At 35.4% G+C, this 19,850-nt stretch overlaps 1 protein-coding gene across 8 annotated transcripts in view; it reads left to right on the top strand.

The window, feature by feature from the left end:
- The window catches only part of FRY (FRY microtubule binding protein), a 557,210-nt gene that overhangs the window by 384,671 nt on the left and 152,689 nt on the right, over positions 1-19,850 (top strand). For all 8 annotated transcript variants that reach the window (XM_054577105.1, XM_054577099.1, XM_054577100.1 and 5 more), the window contains 2 exons: positions 438-548; positions 7,798-7,952. In XM_054577105.1, coding sequence (XP_054433080.1) covers positions 438-548; positions 7,798-7,952 — 266 coding nt within the window. The remainder of the gene's footprint in view (positions 1-437; positions 549-7,797; positions 7,953-19,850) is intronic.

Raw genomic sequence — 19,850 nt, 5'->3', positions numbered from 1 at the left:
GTTTCTCATAGTTTGTCAATTTAGTACATTAGTCAAATATTTGTCAAGTTTGTCAGTTCGGTATATAATCAAATATTTGTCATCAAAGCAAAATTTGAAAAGCTCTGTTTTCTAAGCAGAATTAATTCATTTGAAATCACAGAATATAAGGTCATTTTAAATACTATGACATGGTCATTATAAAGATATGTTATAATCATAAAATTACATGTTTATGAAGTTAAATTTATGGGGTTAGCTCTTCTAAAAAGAGCCAAAATTTGCAATCTGGTATTTTTTACTGAATCTACTAAGGAACACTTTAAAATGTCATCATAATAACTGCTTTAAAAGACCCTTATCATTTATAAGTCTGGTAGTTATGTTTCATAAAGTCATTTGCATGCCATTAGACCATACCAGGGCCCATTCTCAAGTGTTTCGTGTTTTGTTATCAGGCAATGTCAGCAGTGTTGTGCTGCGGCCCTGTGTTTGACAATGTGGGCCTTTCCCCAGATGGCTACCTCTATAAGTGGCTTGACAACATTCTGGCTTGTCAAGATATACGAGTAAGTACTATCTAAAGATACAATTGTTGTTTAATGTCTAGGGTGCTCTACCTAGTTAGGTTACTAAGGTGTCTAAGCATTGTTTACAGCCCAGTCTTTTCCCACACCAGCCACAAAGTATAGGTATAAATGGTGTTCACAATTCACTGTGATGCATCAGGATAAAAATTACAGCAACATTTACCAAGGTTGACAATAAACTGGGCCATAAAACAAGGCTCCACAAAGTTCAAACAATTGAAGTGACACAGACTATTCTCTAATCACAGTGGAATTGAGCTAGTAATCAACGATAAAAAGATAATTAACACACACTGTTCCAGATAACCAGTGAGTCAAAAAACAAAGGAGACTGAAAAATGTATTTCTAACTGAAAAATAATGAAAGCACTACATACTATATTTGTGGATTGTAAATAAAGTCTTGCTTAGACTGAAATGTATAGTGTTAAGTACATACATTAGAAAGAAAAAAAGGCTGATAACCAATTACATAAGCATCCATTTCAAGGAGTTAGAAAAGCAATAACATCAAAGTCCAAAAAGTACAATGAAGGAAACAATAGAGATAAGAGCAAAAATTAATGAAAGAAAAAATTAATTAAAATGAATATTTAAACCAAAAGTTGAATTTGTGAAAGGGCTAATAAAATTAATAAATCCATAACAAGTCTGATCAAGAAAGAGAAAAAGAAGGCACATGTCATCAACATTGCAAAAGTAAATGGGGCATCACTACAGATGCTACAGATATTTAAAATAAAGGAAAACATATAAATATCTTTGTGCCAGTTAACTTGAAAAATTATATAAAATGGACAAATTCCTCCCTAACCAGTGGGGCTTAGTTGGATGGGCATGATCCCACAAAGCAAAAGGTGTGATTCCTGGTCAGCGCACATGCCTGGGTTGTGGGTTCAGTCCCCAGTCAAGGCAAGTATGGGAGGCAACTGATTCATGTTTCTCTCTCACATTGATGTTTCTCACCTCTTTCTCCCTCTCTTCCCCTCTCTCTAAAAATTATAAATAAAATCTTTATAAATAAATAAGACAAATTCCTAGAAAAACACAGCACCACAAGAAAAGAAAATCTGAATAGTCAGATAAGTAAGAAATTTTTTGTCAGGCTTTTTGAATTTTATTTTTTACTTGGAATATATCTCTTTATTTGCTATCACACTTGAGCAAATAGGTTGTTTTATGATAAAATATCATAAAATAAGATTTATTTTACACTTTTCAAGTTCCATATAAGTTAGTTTCTTTTTTTTTATTGTGTTCAAGTACAGTTGTCTCCATTTTTCCCCCACCACTCCCCCCTTCCCCACCCTTCCCTACCTCCCACCCTCAATCTTACCTCCCTTTGGATTTGTCCATGTGTCCTTTATACCTGTTTCTTGATGACCCCTCCTCTTCATTCCCACAGTATTCCTTTCCCTCCTCCCCTCTGGTTACTGTCATTTTGTTCTTTAGTAATAAAGAAATTTAATCTGTAATTGAAATCTTCCTACAAACAAATCTTTAGGACCAGATGGCCTTACTGATGAAGTTAACATTTAAGGAACCAACTGCATTGATTCAAAACAAATCCTTAAAGAGAAAACAGCTTAAGAGGAAATACATCTCAATATGTTTTAGGAGACCAGCATAACCTTAATACTAAAGCCTGACAAAGATTTAACAAGAAATAAAATTGACAAGCAATTTCACTCATGAACATGGAAAAAAACTATAAACAAAATATTAGAAAATTGAATTCAGCGGTATATAGAAATGTTGATGTATCATGTCCAAGTTGGAATTATTCAAGACCTACAAGTCTGGTTTAATGTCTATCAATTCATTGTATGTTAATTATATTAATAGGGTCTCAAGAAAGAAATGTCATATGGTCATCGCAATAGATGCATTCAAAACAGAATTCATTAAAATTCTACATTCATTCATGAGAGATACTCTTAACAAAACCAAGAATAAAAATTAACTTTATAGTTTGATATAAGGTATCTTTAAAAAACCCTGTAGCAAACATCATACTTAATAGTGAATATTGAAAGTGTTCCCTGAGATTAAAATGACCAAGGAAGCCCACTGTCACCAGTTCTGTCAACATTATTCTATAGATACTAGTGTATGTCTAGGAAAGAAAAAATAAGATTTCAGGAATAAAAGAGAAGAATGCAGATCTAAATGTGAAAGCTAAAAAAACTGTTTTCTTATTTTCTAAAAAATCTAAGTTTTTAGAAAACAAGACAGGAGGATATCTTAATCCCTGGGATTGAAGAAAGACTTTCAAAACAAGATGCAAAAATTACTAGAAATTAGAAATTAAGAAAGGCTATTTAATAAATTCTGTTCGGAAGATGCACCATTGAGCAGACCAGGCATAGCATGAAAAATGTTTGTAACATAAAATCAAATTTTTATCTAAACATACAAAAAGGACCCCTACAAATAAATAAGATAAAGGCACCTAGAAAAATGAGCAAAAGACTAAAACAAGCTATATACACAAGAGGTTATATAAGAAGCCAATGAACATAAGAGAAGATTCTCCAGCTCATCAGTAATCACAGAAATGCAAACTAAAGCCACAGGGGATGCTACCCAGAAGAATGGCTAAATTTTAAAAGATTGGCAGTACTGGCCCTAGCTGAGTAGCTCTGTTGGTTCGAGCATCATCCCAATATGCCAAGGCTACAGGTTTGATCCCTACTCAAGGCACATACAAGAATCAACTAATGAATGCATAAATAAGTGAAACAACATATCAGTTTCTCTCTCTCTCTCTCCCCTCCTTCTCTGTCTAAAAATCAATAAACATATCCTCGGGTAAGGATTTTATACACACACACACACACACACACACACATCTCTATATTCGTTGCAGCATTATTTGCAATAGCCAAGATTTGAAAGCAATCCAAGTGTCCATCAATAGACAAGGAGATTAAAAAAAAACAAAACTGTGGTACATGCATACAATGGAATATTATTCAACCATAAAAAAAGGAATCTTACCATTTGTGACAACATGGATGGACCGAGGGTTTATTGTGCTAAGTGAAATGTCAGGCAGAAAAAGGGAAATACCATATGATTTTACTTATATATGGAATCTAAAGAACAAAATAAACAAACAGAATAGAAATAAACTTATAGAAACAGAAAATTGACTGATGAGGGAGTTTGTGAGCCTGAGTGAAAAAGGTGAAAGTATTAAGAAGTACAAATTGGTAGTAATGAAATAATTACAGGATATAAAGTAAAGCATAGGAAAAATAATCAATAATATTATAATAACTTTATGGTGTCAGGTGGGTACTTAAAATATTGGGGGAATTACTTTGTAAATTATACAATTGTCTAACCACTGTGCTGTACATCTAAAACTAAAACAAAATAATATTGAATGTAAACTGTATTTGAAAAATGAAATTAAAAATAAGAAGAATAAAATATAAAGGTTAAAAATCACCAATTGTAACATAAAAAAAGAAGATTGACAGTACCAAATGTCAATGAGGAAATGGAGCAATTGGGAACTCTCACACAATGCTATGGAAAATGTAAACTGGAATAACCATTTTGGAAAAGTGATTAGCATTGTCTACTAAAGTTGAACACAGTATACCCACAACCCAGCAGACTCTAAATTAGGGGGTAATTATAAATGAGGATATTATGCATCAATGGGAATAAATGAATGTAGGTGACTGTCAAACAGAAATTGAGTAAAAAAGAGGCACACAAAGTTGTATACTATATAATTCCACTTACATAGATTTCAAAAATACCCCAAAGTAACCATGGTGGTGGAAATCAGGGTGTGGTTGTTTTTGAGGAATGGAGAGAGGCCACTGAGCAAGAAAATACACAGGCAGGCTTTACTGGTGCTAGTAATCCATGGTTACTTTGTGGTGTTCATATCATTGTGTTCGGTTAAGGTACTTGGGAATCATATACTATCTATGTATTTTATACATCAATATCAAGCTTCTAAAGAACAAAAAAAACTTACTGATTTTCCTTCAAGTCTTTTTTTAGTTTAACCTTTATTGTATTTTTTCCATGACCATTTAGTCCCCTTTTACCTCCCGCCCCTAGCAATCACCACATTTTTGTCCGTGTCCATGAGTCCTTTTTCCTTTTTGCTAAATCTCTCCACCTCCTAACCTCCCTACTCCCTTAGCTCTCATCCTGCTTTCTATCTATGAGTCTGTCCCCATTTTCATTTTTAGTTCAATTTGTTCATTAGATTCCACATACGAGTGAAAACATATGATATTTGTCTTTCTCCGACTAGCTTATTTCACTTAGCATGCTATTCTCCAGGTCCATCCACATTGTCACAAATGGTAACATTTTCTTCTTCTTTATGGCCAAGTAGTATTCCATTGTGTAAATGTCCCATAGTAGTTTTATCTACTCCTCTACTGATGGACACTTGGGTTGCTTCCATATCTTGATGATTGTAAATAATGCTGCAATGAATATAGAGGCACTTATGTTCTTTAGAATTAGTGCTCTGGGTTCCTTCAGATATATTCCCAGAAGTGGGATTGCTGGATCAAAAGGCAGATCCATTTTTAATTTTTTGATGTATCTCCACACTGCTTTCCATGGTGGCTGCACCAGTCCGTATTTCCACCAACAGTGCAAAAGGGTTCCCCTTTCTCCACATCCTCATCAGCACTTGTTGTTTGTTGATTTATTGATGACAGCCATTCTGACATGTGTGAGGTGATATCTTATTATGGTTTTAATTTGCATCTCTTGATTGTTGATTAGTGACCTTGAGCACTTTTTTCATGTCTATTGGGCATCTGTATGTTCTCTTTGGAGAGGTGTCTATTCTCCAAATAGACAGTTCTTTGTTTCTTTGTTTTGTTGTTGTGGAGTTTTGTAAGTTCTTTATAAATTTTGAATATTAACCCCTTATAGATATATCAGTGAATGTGTTGTCTAATTCTGTGGGTTGTCCTTTTATTTTGCTGATGATTTCCTTTGCTATGCAAAAACTTTTTAGTTTGATGTAATCCCATTTGTTTATTTTTCTTTCATTTTCCTTTCCTGGGGGAAGTATACCTGATAAAATCTCTCTATGAGCAATGTGTGAGATTTTCTGCCTATGTTTCCATGAATGCAAGGTTAGTACAACATTCACAAAACACTAATGTGACTCACCACTTAAACAAAATGAAGGATATAAATGACATGATCGTATCAATAGATGCAAAAAAACATTTGATAAAATCCAGCACCTATTTATGATAAAAACTCTCAACAAAGTAGGATTAGAGGGAACATACCCAAATGTAAAGAAGGTCATATATGACAAACCTACCTCCAGCATCATACTCAATGGTCAAAAACTGCAAGCATTCCCCTTAAGACAAAACAGGGATGTCCACTTTCACCTCTCTTTTTCAACATAGTACTGGAAGTCCTAGCCACAACAATCAGACAAGAAGAAATAAAAGGCATCTAAATTGGAAAGGAAGAAGGAAAACTCTCTTTAGTCGCAGATGACATGATTCTGTACATAGAGAACCCCAAATATCCCACCAAGAAACTACTAGAACTGATAAATGAATTCAGCAAAGAAGCAGGATACAAAATTAATATCCAGAAATCAGTTGCATTTTTATATGCCAATAATGAACTAACAGAAAGGGAAATTAAGAAAACAATCCCCTTCACAATTGTTTCTAAAAGAATAAAATACATAGGAATAAACCTGACCAAGGATGTAAAAGAGCTTACTTGAAAAATTATAAGACACTGAAGAAAGAAATTGAAGAAGGTACAAATAAGTAGAAGCACATACCATGGTCATGGATAGGAAGACTTAACATCATTAAAATTTCCATACTACCCAAAGCAATCTATAGATTGAATGCAATTCCTATCAAGATTCCAATGATGTATTTCACAGAACTAGAACAAATATTTCAAATTTTTTTATGGAACCATAAAAGGCCCTATATAGCAACAGCAACTCTGAGAAAGAAGAACAAAGTTGAAGGAATCATGCTACCTAATATCAAACTGTAACATAAGGCCATAGTAATCAAAACAACATGGTACTGGCACAAAAACAGGCACATAGATCAATGGAACAGCATGGTACTGGCACAAAATAAACACTGATCTTTATCATAGATCAGTGGAACAGAATAGAGAGCCCAGAAATAAACCTACACCTTTATTGTCAATTAATATTCAACAGAGGAAGCAAGCACTTACAATGGGCTAAAGATAGTTTATTCAATAAATGATATTGGGAAAATTGAACAGATATGTGCTGAAAAATGAAACTAAACCACCTCCTTACACCACACACAAAAATAAATTTAAAATGGATCAAAGACTTAAATGTTAGACCTGAAAACATAAAAACAATCTAGTCTAACTTTTTAATGAAATATTATTCTTAAGTTCTTTGCAGTAGTATTACCAGTTTTTAATCTTAATGAAGCCCCTTAAGGAACTAGGTTGATGATATTTGACCACTTAATTAGAATTGACTCCAAACTGGGCCCAGATCCGTAGGAAAAAAAGCCAGGAACTGCCTTCCTCTGCCTGGTTGTAACTGGCAAAGCAGTGGACAACTTCCAGAGGTGTCAAGGAAATGTTTTCTAAGGGGAATATAGCACCTGGATACCATTCTTCTCTTGGACAAATGATAGTAGCTTCAGCAATCAATTAAGTATTCTATTAATTCTCTTTCCTGTGCTGATATTTTTATATGAAAGCCTGTGATTAAGAAGTTTCTTGATAACTGTATTTGTTTGTGAAAGATCACCAGCTGAGCTTTACACAATATGTATAGTAATCAAGCTCCTAGACATATTCCCTCTGATTTTTTCTTAAAAGATTGCATTCATAAATGCTATCTCCTTCTGTATGTTTAAATTTTTCCAAATACATGTATTTTTCAGAACGTTTTAAATACAAAGAAGAAACATAGCCAAAGTCTTCACCATGTTTCTAGAGTTAATGACCCAGAATGAGTGGATCCTTTATAACAGGTTTATATAGGGTCCTGTTTAGTTCATACATTACACTATTCAGTTTCAATTTCTGCCTCTTAAAGAGAAAAATGTGGAATAAAAATTAATCAAGATGAATGCTCCATTTCCACTTTTATTTTACTCCACTCAATATTGGCTAAACTCAATTTTGTGTCTTTCCCTGGAATAGCCTTTCATTAAACATGAATAATTGCTTTCTTCTGTGTATTCAGGTCCATCAACTTGGCCGTGAAGTTGTCGTCTTGCTCTTGGAACTTAATCCTGACCAAATAAACCTTTTCAATTGGGCAATTGACCGATGCTACACAGGTTCCTACCAACTTGCATCAGGCTGCTTCAAAGCCATAGCGACTGTATGTGGAAGCAGGTATGGGTGCTTGTAAGTGGGAGCTGCCGGTCAGTGGCAAATACAATTAGGGCTGTCCTTTGTGATATGAGTAACTGAGAGCCTATTGCTTCTGCAATTATCTGGACATAGTAAATTCTATGGGAATCTAAAATAGCCTATATTTCCCCAGCAGAAATACTACTCCCAATAAGTGTACAGCTACATTGATTTTTCATGTTCAACAGGAGAGTAGTTTATTGTTATAGCACCCTTCTTTTAATTGCATGAAAATTCATAGTGAAACAATAGAGCTGAATTTGAAAATGACCAAGAAGATATGTTAAAGGAGTTTCTAGAAATGCTTGTGACCGGTATGAACAACAAGCCCTTCAGCCATCTTGATAGCAAACTAAAACCAAAAAGGAGTCTCAAAAGGTTTATTCTACCTTGTCAAAAGCTTCCGAATGGAAGAAAAGGAAAGAAATATGGCATCCCAACTTACACAGGTCACACTTTTGATACCACTGGCCTTGTTATATAAATTGGTCATTCAGCATAACCATTCAGCACTGTACTTTATTGAATTTCACAACTGTGATACAAGAGTTAATGAGGATACCCTTGAAGATTTTGAGTGGCATAAGTTTTTCCCAAGAAAAGAGCTTACATATTAGAACCTGAAAGAAGGCAACTGAAGTCTATTTTTGAAAAATTCATATAGACTCTTGATTTTCCTTTTTAATTAAATGTTTCATTTAAAATGTCTGTCTTGAGCAACCAGAAGAGGGAGATAAAAGTGAATGAGTTTTAAATTCTAACCTATTCTGTTCTAAATAAACAAGAATAGAATTTTAGAAGACATCTACTTTTAATAAATGTAAAGTAACTATACTATATAAAATGTTTATCTTTCTTTTTTGAAGAAAATAGATATTATTTCATACCTAAAGCTTCCATTTTTCATAATCTTAGCAGCAGAATTTCTATGTACTTTAATCTCCATAAAAGTTATAGCAGATGAATATAAACTGATTTTTCTATCATTTTATGTCTTGATGTTAACATTATGAAAGTTTATTCGGATCAATGGAATATTACCAAAATAACATTGTTTGCAAAAACCTCATTCTCCAAAATATTTTTTATCTTCAGATATTTCTACATACTAATAATAAATTTCACATAATGCTTTGATTTTTAAAAACATACTTAGAATGTATGACTCGGATCATAGATTCCTTTGACAAAAATAAGAATAATAATAGTTTCCTTTCTTTGCTCCCAGTGAACCTGCTTTGAACTTTAGTAGCCAAATTTATTTCATTGCACACCATCTCATAAAATGTTACACTGCATTCATGTGAATAATTCTAGGTATTTTTCCTTCAGGAGCACAAATAAATGCTTTGAGGATTTAGTGACACAATCTCAATTTCAGTAGCATCTTTAGTCACAAAAATATGAGGACATAGACCCCTCTATTTTTACAGTAGATATTTTAAACTATGATCCTAAACTATTTGGGTTTCTTAAACAAATATTGCATATCAATTTTCATTTATGGCACTCATCTGTTTGGAAGGAAGGTTGGAGGGCCAGGCAGTGCCATGGCTGTGACCTCTCTGCCAAGAAGGTAGCCGACACTGCTGTCATTTCTCGCCGCAAGGCATGCTCACAATTTAAAGTTTCTGGTGTGGCCAAAAGCTGCTCTCTTTCCCCATAAATTCTCAGGCTGTATAGTTTGTAAAAGCCTCTGATTTTTTTTTGAACAATATTTGCACTTATGTTTTCAATTCTGTTTTTCCAAAGCAGTTCCAGTGTTTTAGCTTCTGTGTTTTTTGTTTGTTTGTTTGTTTGTTTCCTGCATGTTTGCTTCTGAAAGATACCTATATACCTTCTCTTATAAAAGGATAGATGTCTGAAAAGGCACACATAAATTGGATCATATTTTAAATCTTTCAAACAAGTCATCTGTATAGTTAATCCTATGACAAGTTATTTTCCAAAGCAAAGAATGCTTCTTCTAAAGTAAATTATTACCATCTCCATTTCAAATAGGAATGATCATAAGCTGGATTTATTTTATAGAAATACAATAATTTATGAGTTTCATTTATTAAGGAACCACTTATAATTATCTTGAAAATATTCCAAAGACTGGACATTTTTAATGCTCTTATAGCTTAAACTTTTCTACCTTTAGTTTTAGGAGAGGAAATAGACATTTTTGCATAGTTAATTTACCAATCCCTATATTCATCAGCAGTGACAATGGAAAAATGAGTCTCTATATTATTGTTCTTCATTTCTTTTATCTCTGTAATAGACTCTGAGTGTGTGTGTGTGTGTGTGTGTGTGTGTGTGTGTGTGTGTGTGTGTGTTTCTGCGCGCTCACGCATGCATGTTGTGAACTTGCTGGTCTCCAATCAAACCTTTAAGTATAACTATAACTATGACTATCATGTAACTCTGGTGATATTGAGAGATTTGGAAGTTAGACTAGAACTTGACTATGACCAGGGGAAGTGAGGATAAAAATAGATGGTAAAAATGATGGTAAAGCTGGTAATAGTAATTCTTAAGTATTTTTCATCAAATATGTTTTATATTTGATTAAAAGCTATTAAATGTATCTTGGCACTATAATTAGCACAAAAGAAAATAGCTCCTCTATTATACAACATTAGTTCCAGTAACTATTTGGCTTCTGTATGTGTTCTTGCTTTCCCCTCAACTCTAAATTATATCAGTACAGAATAGGTAAGGAAATTGAGAAAGAGATTAAATGGCTTTCCAAGATTTTTAATCAAGAAAATAGTGTGATCTATATTAAAAGTATAGGCCATTTCCAATCACCAACTTATCTCAATAGGATTATCTTAACATTTAATGAAATACTTAAGAAGTCCATTGATTTTACTCTTACCATCCAAAATACTACTAAAAAATATTTAATAGATGTTTTATAATTACACATAAATTCAAAGTTTTAACTTTTAAAGAAGCATGTTGGGTTTATTTTTGTTGTCATCATTGTTTGTACATTTGTTTTGCCTTAAGTTAACTCTATAAATTTTTCCTCATTTAAATCAGGCCCAGCAAGCTTGAATTCTTAAAAGTGAATGCCCCACATTTCTTAAAGGAATAGCATTTATTTATTTCCAAAGAAGATATATGAAGCTTATGATTCATTAATCCCAATAACACCCCCTACCTGGTGATGTATAGCCTCATTCAGTCCAGTCGGGCAGCCAGAGGGTTGCAAGAAAACATGAAATGTGGGGATTTCACCTCTGTAAACATATGATCTTTCCTTAATTAAATTTATTGGGATGACATTGGTTAACAAAATCATACAGATTTCAAGTGTACAATTCTATAATATATCATCTGTATATTGCACTGTGGGTTTACCACATAATGTCAAATCTCCTTTGGTCACCATGTATTTGACCCCCTTTTTCCTTTACTATCCCCTATGCCCTTCCCTCTGATAACCGCCATACTGTCATCTGTGTCTATGGGTTTTTGTTTGTTCTTCTTGTTTGTTCATTTGTAGCTTTCCATTTTATTTCCCGCATGAGTGAAATCATATGCTTCTTGACTTTTTCCATCTAACTTATTTTATTTAACATGATGTTCTCAAGATCCATTCACATTGTCACAAATAACAGTATTTCATCCTTTCTTATGGCTAAGCCATGTTCCATAGTATATGTGTTCCCATCTTCTTTATTTAGTTACATATCAAAGGACACTTGCCATGTCTTGGCCACCATGATTAATGCTGCAGTGAACACAGGGGTACATATATCTTTGCAAATGAATATTTTCATTCTTGGGGAGTAGATACTCAGAAGTAGAGTTGCTCAATCATTTGGTAACTCTATTTTTAGTTTTTTGAGGTGCCTCCATTCTATTTTCCATAGTTGCTGTACCAGTCTACATTCCCACCAGCAGTGAACGAGGGTTCCTTTTTCTCCACAACTTCTCCCACACTTGTTATTACAGGTCTTGTTGATAATAGCCATTCTCACAGATGGGAGATGGTATCTTGTAGTTTTTATTTGCATTTCCATAATACCTAGTGAAGTTGTTTGTCACCATATACAAAAATTAACTCAAACATATCAAAGACCAAAATATAAGATGTGAAACAATAAATGATATAAAAAGAAAGCATAAGTATTAAACTTATGAGCTTTGGTCTTAGAGAGGACTTTCTGAATTTGACTTCAATGGCAAGGGAAGTAAAAACAAAATAAATGAATGGGACTATATTAGACTAAAAACCTTTGCACATCAAAAGAAACTGTCAATGAAATAAAAGGTCAGCCAAATGAATGGGAAAAGATATTTGAAAATAGCACCTCCAACAAAAGGTTAAATATCCAAAATATATAAAGAAATCATACAACTCAACAACCAAGATAAAACACACCAATTAAAGAATGGGCAGAGGAGGTGACTTAGGGACTGGCAAGATGGCAGAGGGATGAATGGAAATCACACTGTCCTCTTCCCAGGACCAATCTGGAATTACAACTAAATTATGGAGAAATCACCTGGAACAAGCACCTGAACAATAGCAAGAGACAAGCCTTATAACCTCAAACAGACAGAAGAATCAGCTTTAGCACAACCTGACTGCCACGTACACTGGACTCTGGAAAAGGCAGGGGCAGAGTGGGCTAGAGATGGCTGAGGAGAGACTGGGGAAGGAGGCTTTGGGGAGAGAACTGAGGGAGTAGCTGGCAGAATTGCAATGCTCAGTCATCCACCATATGGCAGCAACCATCTTGCTCAGGGAGACCACTCCCCTGTGAGGAAGCAGCATGAGAGGAAATAATAGCCCCACCCCCAGGAGAAACTCTGCCCTGGCCCAGTGGTGCTTAAGCCTGGCTGCTGAGTGCAGAGTGGCAGCTACAGACAGTAGACCCTGGGCTAAAGGAGGCACAGAGTGGTCCAGAGACACTTGAGGAAAGACTGGAGATGGAGGCTTTGGGGAGAGATCTGAGAGAGTAGCCAGTAGGATCCCAATACTGACTCCTCCCTCATACAGCACCAGCCATCCTGCTCAGGCAGACCACTCCCCTGAGCAACAGCAGCATGAAAGGACACAATAATCCCACCCCATGAGGATCTCTGCCCCACCCTGTGGTGCCTAAGCATGACTGCTGAGTGCAGAGTGACTAAATTAACAGCTGAAGGAGACAGCCACAGACAGTAGATTCCTCGAAGTCTCAAACAGACTGACTAAGATCAGACAGGGTCAACATCTGACACCATCAGGGGCATCCAGAAGGGAAAAAACAGCGGTTTCCTACCATAGACGATCACACCACAAAGTCAGAAAGTCAAGACAGATCAATTGAAGAAGCAGAGCAAAAAAGAAGAGTCCCATAAATAATGGGAAGACAAGAAATACACCCTAATTGAAGGGAAAGGAGAAATCCCCAGAAAGAGAGCTAAATGAAATAGAGGCAAGTAAACTATCAGATATTTAGTTCAAAGGAAGCTCAATGAGCTCAGGAAGCTCAATGAGCTCATTAAGCTCAGAGACAATTACAAAAAAACTACAGGGAAACTACGAGGAACTTAGCAAACAATATCAGCATGAAAAAAGACATAGAAAGCATCAATAAGAGGCAAGAGGAAATGAAGAATACAATTGCTGAATGGAGGAACACAGTAGAAGGAATCAAAAGCAGGCTAGATGAAGCAGAGGATCGAATCAGTGACTGGAGGACAAGGTGGAAAGAGTTCCCAGAAAGAGCAAGAAAATGAAAAAAAGACTCAAAAAGAATGAAGAGACGTTGAGGGAAATGCAGGACAATCTGAAATGTAATAATATCTGTATAACAGTGACACCAGAAGGCAAGGAAGAGGAGGAAAGCATAGAGAACCTGTTTGAAAAAGCAATGATGAAAAACTTCCCTAATTTTGAGGAGAGGAAAAGTCACACAAGTCCAGGAAGCACAGAGGGTCCCATTCAAGAGGAACCCAGTTAGGCCCATTTCAAAACACATCATAATTAAAATAGCAAATATCAAAGACAAAGAGAGAATCCTAAAGGCAGCAAGGAAGAAATAGGTAGTAACATACAAGGGAGCCCTGTCACAGCCAGCAACTGACTTCTCAAAGTTGCAAACACTGCAAGCCAGAAGGGAATGTCAAGGAATATTCCAAGTCATGAAAAGCAAAGGCCTGCAACCTAGACTGCACTACCCAGCAAGGCTCTCAATTAAAATGGAAGGCGAAATAAAGAGTTTCCCAGACAAAAGAAGGCTAAAAGAATACACCTCCACCAAACCAGCACTGCAAGATATGCTAAAGGGACTGCTTTTGAAGATTAATAAAAAGAGTGAGAAAGAGAAGAACACACATACAAAGGGGAAAAAATGAATAAGGACCTCTGAATAATAACTTTAAATGTAAATGGATTAAATGCTCCAATCAAAAGACATAGGGTAAATGAATGAGTAAGAAAACAGCACCCGCACATATGCTGCCTACAACAGATGCACCTCACAACAAAGGAACTACACAGACTGAAAGTAAAAGGATGGAAAAAATATTCTAAGCAAATGGACAGGAAAAAAATCCGGGATAGCAATACTTATATCAGACAATATAGATTTCAAAACAAAGGACATAAAAAGAGACCCAGAAGAACACTTCATAATACTCAAAAGAAAAATCCATCAAGAAGACATAAATATTGTAAACCTATATGCACCCAACATAGGAGCACCCAAATATGTAAGGAAAATCTTGGAGGACTTCAAGAAAGATACAGACAGCAACATACTGACAGTAGGGGATTTTAACACCCCATTGTCAAAAATGGATAGATCTTCAAAACCAAACACCAACAAAGATATTGTGGAACTGAATGATGCATTAGATCAAATGGACTTAGATCAAATGGACTTAACTGACATATAATGGGCTTTCATCCCAAAGAAGCAAAAGACACATTCTTTTCAAATGCACATGGAAAATTTTCAAAGATAGACCACATGATAGGACATAAAACAAGCCTCAACAAATTCAAGAAAATTGAAATCATAACAGCATTTTCTCAGACCACAAGGGCTTGAAACTAGAAACCAACCTCAAGGAAAAAACCCTAAAACATTCAATTCATGGAGACTGAATAGCACACTATTGAACAATGAGTGGGTCAATAATGGAATCAGAGAAGAAATCAAAAAGTTTCTGGAAACAAATGAAAATGAACATGCAACAACAGTCTAAAACCTATGGGATAAAACAAAGGCAGTCCTGAGGGGGAAGTTCATAGCAGTACAGGCCTACCTTAAAGAATATAGAATCATATAAAATAAGCGACCTAACCCTACAGCTTTAAGAACTGGAGAAGCAATAATAAACAAAGCCCAGAGCAAGTAGAAGGAAGGAAATAATCAAGATCAGAGCAGAATTGAAAGGCATAGAGACTAAAAGAACAATTCAAAGGATCAACAAATCTAGGAGCTGTTTCTTTGAAAAAATAAACAAAATCAACAAGCCTTTAAGTAGACTCAAAAAGAAAAAAAAGGAGAGGACCCAAATAAATAATATCAGAAATGAAGGAGGAGAAATAACAACTGATACCACAAAAATAAAAAAGGATTGTAAGAAATTACTGTGAACAATTATATCCCAAGAAATTTGAAAACCTCGATGAAATGGACTAATTTCTAGATAAATATAATTTTCCAACACTGAATGAAGAAACCCAATGCCTGAACAGACTGATAACAGCTGGCGAAATTGAAGCAGTAATCAAAAAACTCCCAGCGCACAGAAGCCCTGGACCAGATGGTTTCACAGGAGAATATTACAAAATATTTAAGGAAGAGCTAGCTCCTGTCCTTCTCAGAATATTCCAAATAATCCAAGATAAGGGAAGACTCCCAAACTCTTTTTATGAGGCCAGCATCATCCTAATCCCAAAACCAGATAAAGACATGACAAAGATAGAAAACTACAGGCCAATATTGCTGATAAACATAGACGCTAGAATCCTCAACAAAATATTAGCAAACAGCATGCAGCAATACATTAAAAAGATCACCCACCGTGATCTAGTGGGATTCATTCCAGGGATGCATGCATGGTTCAATATTCACAAATCAATAAAAGTAATATATCACATACACAAAAGGAAAGACAAAAACCACATGATCATATCAATAGATGCAGAAAAAGCATTTGATAAGGTACAGCATCCATTTACTGATAAAAACACTCAGCAAAGTGGGAATTAAGGAGGCATACCTCAACATAATAAAGACCATAAATGAAAAACCTACAGCCAACATCATACTCAACAGCTAAAACTAAAATCTGTCCCACTAAAATTGGGAACAAGAGAAGGAAGTCCACTTTCACTACTTCTATTCGTGGTAGTAGTCTCAGTTCTAGCCACACCGATTAGACAAGAAGAAGAAATAAAAGGCATCCAAATCAAAAGGAGGAAGTAAAACTGTCATTGTTTGCAGATGACATGATAGTGTACATAGAAAACCCCATAGACTCCACCAAAAAACTACTTGACCTGATAAGTGAATTTGGCCAAACAGCAGGATACAAGGTCAATATTCAGAAATTGAAAGCATTTTTATATGCCAAAAATGAAATATCAGAATCAGAAATCAGGAAAAAATCCCCTTTGTTATAGCAACAAGAAAAATAAAGTACCTAGAAATAATCTTAACTAAGGAGGTAAAAGACCTGTACTCAGAAAACTGTACAACACTGTAAAAAGAAATTAAGGAAGACACAAGTGAATGGAAGCATATTTTATGTTCATGAATTGGAAGAATTAACATCATCAACATGTTCATACTACACAAAGTAATTTATAGATTTAACGCAATCCCTATTAAAATACCAATGACATATTTCACAGATATGAACAAATATTTCAGAAATTTATGTGGAAACATAAGCAACCCCAAGTAGCTGCATAAATTTTGAGAAAGAAAAACAAAGTAGGAGGGATCACAATACCTGATATCAAACTATATTACAAGGACTCTGTAATCAAAACAGCCTGGTACTAGCGTATGAACAGACACATATATCATGGAACAGAATAGAGAGTCCAGAAATAAACCCATGTCTTTATGGTCAGTTACTATTCGACAAAGGGAGCAGAAGCATAAAATGGAATAAAAATAGCCTCTTCAACAAATGGTGTTGGGAGAGGTGGGCGGCTACATGCAAAAAAATTGAAATTCAATCACCAACTTACATCATACACAAAAATAAACTCAAGATGGATAGAAGACTTAAATATAAGTTGCAAAACCATAAAAGTCCTAGAGGAGAATCTAGGCAGGAAACTTAGATATCAGCAATATTTTCACCAATATGTCTTGAGCAAAGGACATAAAGGAAAGAATAAACTATTGGGACTTCATAAAAATAAGAAGTTTCTGCACAGCTGAAGAAAACATCAGCCAAATGAAAGGGGAACCAACCATATGGGAAAATATATTTGCCAATGTTACCTCAGACAAGGGTTTGATCTCCAAAATATATAAAGAACTCACACATCTCCACTCCAGGAAGACAAATAATCCAATTAAAAAATGGGCAAAGGACCTGAACAGACACTTTCCCAAGAGGACATACAAAGGGCCCAGAGACATATGAAAGCATGCTCAGCATCATTAGGCATCAGAGAAATGCAAATTAAAGTTACAATGAGATACCACTTCACACTGGTCAGAATGACCATCATAAACAAATCAACAAACAATAATTTCTGACGAGGTTGTGGAGAAAAGGGAACCCTAGTGCACTGTTGATGAGAATCCAGACTGGTGCAGCCACTTTGGAAAACAAAAATTGAAATTTCCTCAAAAAGCTGAAAATGGAACTGTCTTTTGACCCAGCGATTCCACTGCTGGGATTATACCCTAAGAACCTGGAACATGAATTCAATAAAACCTGTGCACCCCAATGTTCATAGCAGCACAATTTACAATAGCCAAGTGCTGGAAGCAACCTAAATGCCCATCAATAAATAAGTGGATCAAAAAACTATGTTAGATTTATACAATGGAATATTACACAGCAGAAATAAAGAGCTGCTATCCTCACAACAGCATGATGGATCTGGAGAGCATTATACTAAGCGAAATAATCCAGGGAGTGAAAGACAAATACCGTATGATCTCACCTATAAGTTGAATCTAAACAACAAAACAAACAAGCAAGGAAAATATAACCAGCAACATTCAAAGAGAAAACAAACCAGCAGTAATGAGAAGGAAGGAGGAAAGGAGGGTAATGGGGAAATAGAGGGGAAGGGTCTGATGAAGGAACATGTAAAAAGACCCATGGACAAAGCCAAAGTGGGGAAGAGTTGAGAGTGGAAGGTGGGGGTGGGTGGGGAGGGAAAAGTGGTGGCGGGAAAATAGAAACAAGTGAATTTGAACAATAATAAATAAATAAATAAATAAATAAATAAATAAGCAAAAGACCTGAGCAGACACTTCTTCCAGGAAGATATACAAATGGCCAACTTATATATGAAAAGATGGAAACTTACTGTCTTGAGTTTGAATTTAACCTGTATGGTCTTGAAGAAGTTACTCATCTGTAAAATTAGAATGAAAAGAAGGTTAAGAAGAGGAGTACATAAAATAAATCTCTTGATCTGAGAATCAAGATCGCCAAGTATGCACCCTGTAAATGCTACTTTTCACTAGCTGTTGGAGGCAAAAGGCTGTAGAGTGATCCCCTCTATCAACTACTAGAATCTGTCTCTCTTCAGAACGCCTCAAAGTTATCCTGAGCTTTGTCACTTAGTTCTAAAGAACCAGAGCTAGAGGATATTTCCCAAATTCTTCAAAAATTCCCTCTTTTCTAGATTGAAAAGAAAAAAAAGTTTTATTTCTTGGGTACTGTCTGAATCATACCTACGTTTCACATTTAATTCGCCATTTGATTTCTATTCTGTACATTCACAGCTGCTTTTATTCGTCTTTTTCCCTTCCAGAGGGCCTATAGTGAATAATTAAATGCTGGAAGGTATAAGGTTTCATTTCTGTTTTACACATCTAAGTTCAGATGGTTTATTGTGCACTCTTGCTCATTTAAGATCTTTCTCACTTTTTTTCCTCTGGGTTTCTTTCATTTTCTGTATCTGTGTTGTTTCATATAAATTCCATAGCTCATTTTTAAGCAAACTAAGGAATGCTTTCATTACATGATCAAGTGCACAGCCCTACATAAGAGAGATGCTTTATCCATTTTTGCCCCTAAATCTCCAGCAGTGTATTCCAATGTTCTGGAAAATATGTGTGAATTAAATCTTAATGTCAGAGACAGAGTTGTAAGTCACCTCTGCCACTGTGGGGCTCAAAAGGACATGTCCTTTCTACTTTCATAATCAGAAAGGTCTGCTTCCAGGTATTGTAATAGTAGAACAGGCTATGACATGTTCTACTGTGGGCTGCTAGGAAGACTGTGGATAAAAATATGAGTGCTTTGGAGTCAGACTATCCAGTAGGGAGTCTAAAATCCATTACTTCCACATGGCCTTGGGTAAGTGCTTAGCTCCTCCAAACCTCACTGGCTTCTTGTGACAGTGAAGCCACACATCTCAGTAAAGGCAGTAACTGGCACAAAGAAAGTACATCATAACGTAAATGTCACCCAGCCTCATGACCCGCTTCGCCACCATCATCTGGAGGCTTTCCCCAGTTCTCCATCTCATGCTTTTTTTTTAATCATCATTTAGAACTGAAAGTTCTAGAAAAGTAATAATTTTGGAATGCAAATTAGTAAAGCCATCTTGGAGGACAATAATGCAGTATCTCCCAAAGTTTTAAATGTGCCCTTTGACCCTGCAGGATGTTTTCTAGGCATTTGGTCTGAAGAAATACTTGCACATTTGGAGTTTGTGACATTATAATA

The sequence above is a fragment of the Pteronotus mesoamericanus genome, unplaced genomic scaffold, assembly GCF_021234165.1.
Source record: "Pteronotus mesoamericanus isolate MK-2021 breed Mesoamerican mustached bat unplaced genomic scaffold, CSHL_Meso_final contig_41, whole genome shotgun sequence".
Lineage (NCBI taxonomy): Eukaryota > Metazoa > Chordata > Mammalia > Chiroptera > Mormoopidae > Pteronotus > Pteronotus mesoamericanus.
Note: the sequence above shows the minus strand (reverse complement) of the source record. Positions and strands in the feature narration are given on the sequence as shown.